At 52.6% G+C, this 2,500-nt stretch overlaps 1 protein-coding gene across 6 annotated transcripts in view; it reads right to left on the reverse strand.

Annotated features, from left to right (window-relative positions):
- cnot3b (CCR4-NOT transcription complex, subunit 3b) overlaps window positions 1-2,500 on the reverse strand; it is a 15,333-nt gene that overhangs the window by 5,824 nt on the left and 7,009 nt on the right. For all 6 annotated transcript variants that reach the window (XM_076301338.1, XM_076301343.1, XM_076301340.1 and 3 more), the window contains exons 10-12: window positions 2,216-2,272; window positions 955-1,870; window positions 1-66 (exon numbers count right to left, since the gene is read on the reverse strand). The exon at window positions 1-66 is cut by the window's left edge and continues 40 nt beyond it. In XM_076301338.1, the coding sequence (XP_076157453.1) occupies window positions 1-66; window positions 955-1,870; window positions 2,216-2,272 (1,039 nt within the window). The remainder of the gene's footprint in view (window positions 67-954; window positions 1,871-2,215; window positions 2,273-2,500) is intronic.

Consider the following 2,500-nt stretch of genomic DNA (forward strand, 5'->3'; position numbering starts at 1 on the left):
TTTGTGATTGGCTGACACTATTAAGGGCGGCATCTGATGTGCTTTCAGCTACCACAGCACTGTAACCTGTAATAAAGAGGAGAGCGCGGTGTGAACCTTCTCTGCTTTTAAGACAATCATTCTCTTTTCTCATTTCATAAATCAACTAAAAACGTATTTAATTACTGCGGACAAAAAACTGGAACTACTTCGTAGGTTTTCAATTATGAAAAATAATTGCTGTTTTAAAGAGCGCCTCACAATAGGAATTGTAGTGGCATAAGTAAGGGATAATGTATAGAATGCTGGTCATTATTGGGAAAATAAGTCCCGACAGGGCGAACCGCCCTGAAGGGACTTATTTTCCCATAATGACCGGCGTTCTATACATTATCCCGCTTATTATACGGCTACTTGCCAAAACGAAAAAATAAACTCCACGATATGTCTCTTTACACTTATTTGTTACTGTTTCGTCGTGGCTTTTGCTGAGAAACAAATAGTTCGCAACACACGCTGAACTTGAATCAAACATTCTTTAGAACACAGCTGATCAACCGTCTGCTTTCACTTTTGAATGAAGTTCCAATGCAAGAAGTGACCGGAATACTTGCGGAGTGATATGATCAGCAGCACAAAACCCGTTGCCATTGACAGCAGTAATTATGTTTGCAGCGGTAATTACATGAATTTATTTTACCGTAGAACGTTGGGAAATCCCATTCAAGTCAATGGAGCGTTCTACTAGCATTGTGAAGAGCCGTATAATAATGAAATATAACGAATTGGTCAGACATGCATTATTATGAATGATTGTGTTATTGGTAATTATATGGCTATAGGAGTAAGGGTTGTAAGGAAGCCTAATTGTACAGTCAAACATTCCCATCTCTGTATCTAAACAAAACATGTGTTTCTGCATCAAAACAGAAACTGCAAGTGCATGAGTGCCAGGTGGCGTGTGCCATGACTCACTTGTGCTGCCGTTCTGCTTTTGGACACTAGGGGGCCTGGCGATCGCCGGCAAGCTTCCTGAGTTCCCTCCAGGGGCCGCTCCTCCCGCCAGCGGGGTGGGGGCCACTAGGGGGGGCCCCTGAGCGGCGCTCGTGGAGCCCGGGGCCAGGCTGAGGGAGGTAGGGGCCATGCCCAGGAGGCCCGAGGACACGGAGGTCACCGTCGTCCCGACCACGCTCCCCAAGGGGCTGCCGCTAGCGTTAGCGATCAGGCTGTTGACGATAGCGTTGGCGTTGGAGGCGGCCGCCTGGGCGTAAGGGGCCGGCGTGGAGCCCGAGCCGGCCAACAGCGCCGACATGCTGCTGAGAGACGCCGGCATCCCAGAGTGGCCGAGAACGCCGCTTCCTGGAACGGGGCCCGCGCCCGTGCCAAACCCAGATGACCCGCCCATGCCAGGCACCACAGCGGGCGGCGTTTGAGAATGGCTGCAGGTGGGAGGTGAGGAGCTGGACGAGGAGGGTCGGGGCAACAACCCGCCGCCGGGGCTGGAGGCGTTGCTAGTGACGGCGGCGGTGGCCGGGGAGGTCGTCGTGGAGACAGCGGCAGCAGCAGCAGCAGCAGCGGCGGCGGCGGCGGCGGCGGCAGCGGCGCTCTTGGCCGCCTGCTGATACTGCACGTGCCCCTGCGTGGCGGAGCTGTAGCTGCCCGAGGCGGGGAGGCCGCCTGCCGGGACTCCGCTCCCGGAAACCGCGCCGCCGCCGCCGCTGCCGCCGCTGCCGGCGGCGGTGATGGTTGCCATGGAGACCATCGAGGAGGAGGACGAGGAAGTCCCCAAGGACGCAGACGACGACGAAGATGAGCAGGAGGAGGAGGAGGAAGAGGAAGAAGAAGAGGAGGAAGAGGAAGACAAGGAAGGGTTCCCGTTCTTCACCGGTGACTGAAAATGACCAGAATCGATAGAGAGAGCGGGAAGACTTGAGTGAATGGGAAGCAAATTACACAAACATCCTGTCTTGAAAACGATGTTTTACTGTCAACACTTTACCTGCCAGCCAGAAGCTTTTATTTGTTTTTATTAAAAGGGCCTTTTGTTACGATCAGAGACTTGAATGACGTACATCAAAACGGTCTTTAAAATGACACCACATTGTGCTGAAATATTCAACACATTTTTCCCCCGTGAACAATAAATGGATTCTCAGGGACAGGGACTGGAGGATTCAGCGCGGTGTCATCACTGAGTGGCCACGCGCTGGCCAAGAGCTGGAGGCGGGGCGCTTACCTGGCTGACCTCGCTGTCTGTGGAGCGGCCGCGCTTCTTGTCATCCTCAGAGTTCTCCTGTCAGAAACAGACAGAACGGAGAAAATGAAGAAAAACAAATCTCACTAAACCACAGGCCACGAGTTGCCACAGGCCACCAACTTGGGACACGTGTGCACACAATCATAGCACACGTCTTGTCCTGTTTTTCACACATGCATATTCATAACCAACACGCACGCACACTCACACACACGCACACGCTCTAATCGACTCACACATCTCTTTAAATCATCCACTCTCTCT

Source organism: Alosa pseudoharengus, unplaced genomic scaffold, assembly GCF_046254945.1.
Source record: "Alosa pseudoharengus isolate Yale_2024_CS ecotype anadromous, Long Island Sound unplaced genomic scaffold, YU_APseudo_1.1 YU_APseudo_1.1_scf_23, whole genome shotgun sequence".
NCBI classification, from domain to species: Eukaryota; Metazoa; Chordata; class Actinopteri; order Clupeiformes; family Clupeidae; genus Alosa; species Alosa pseudoharengus.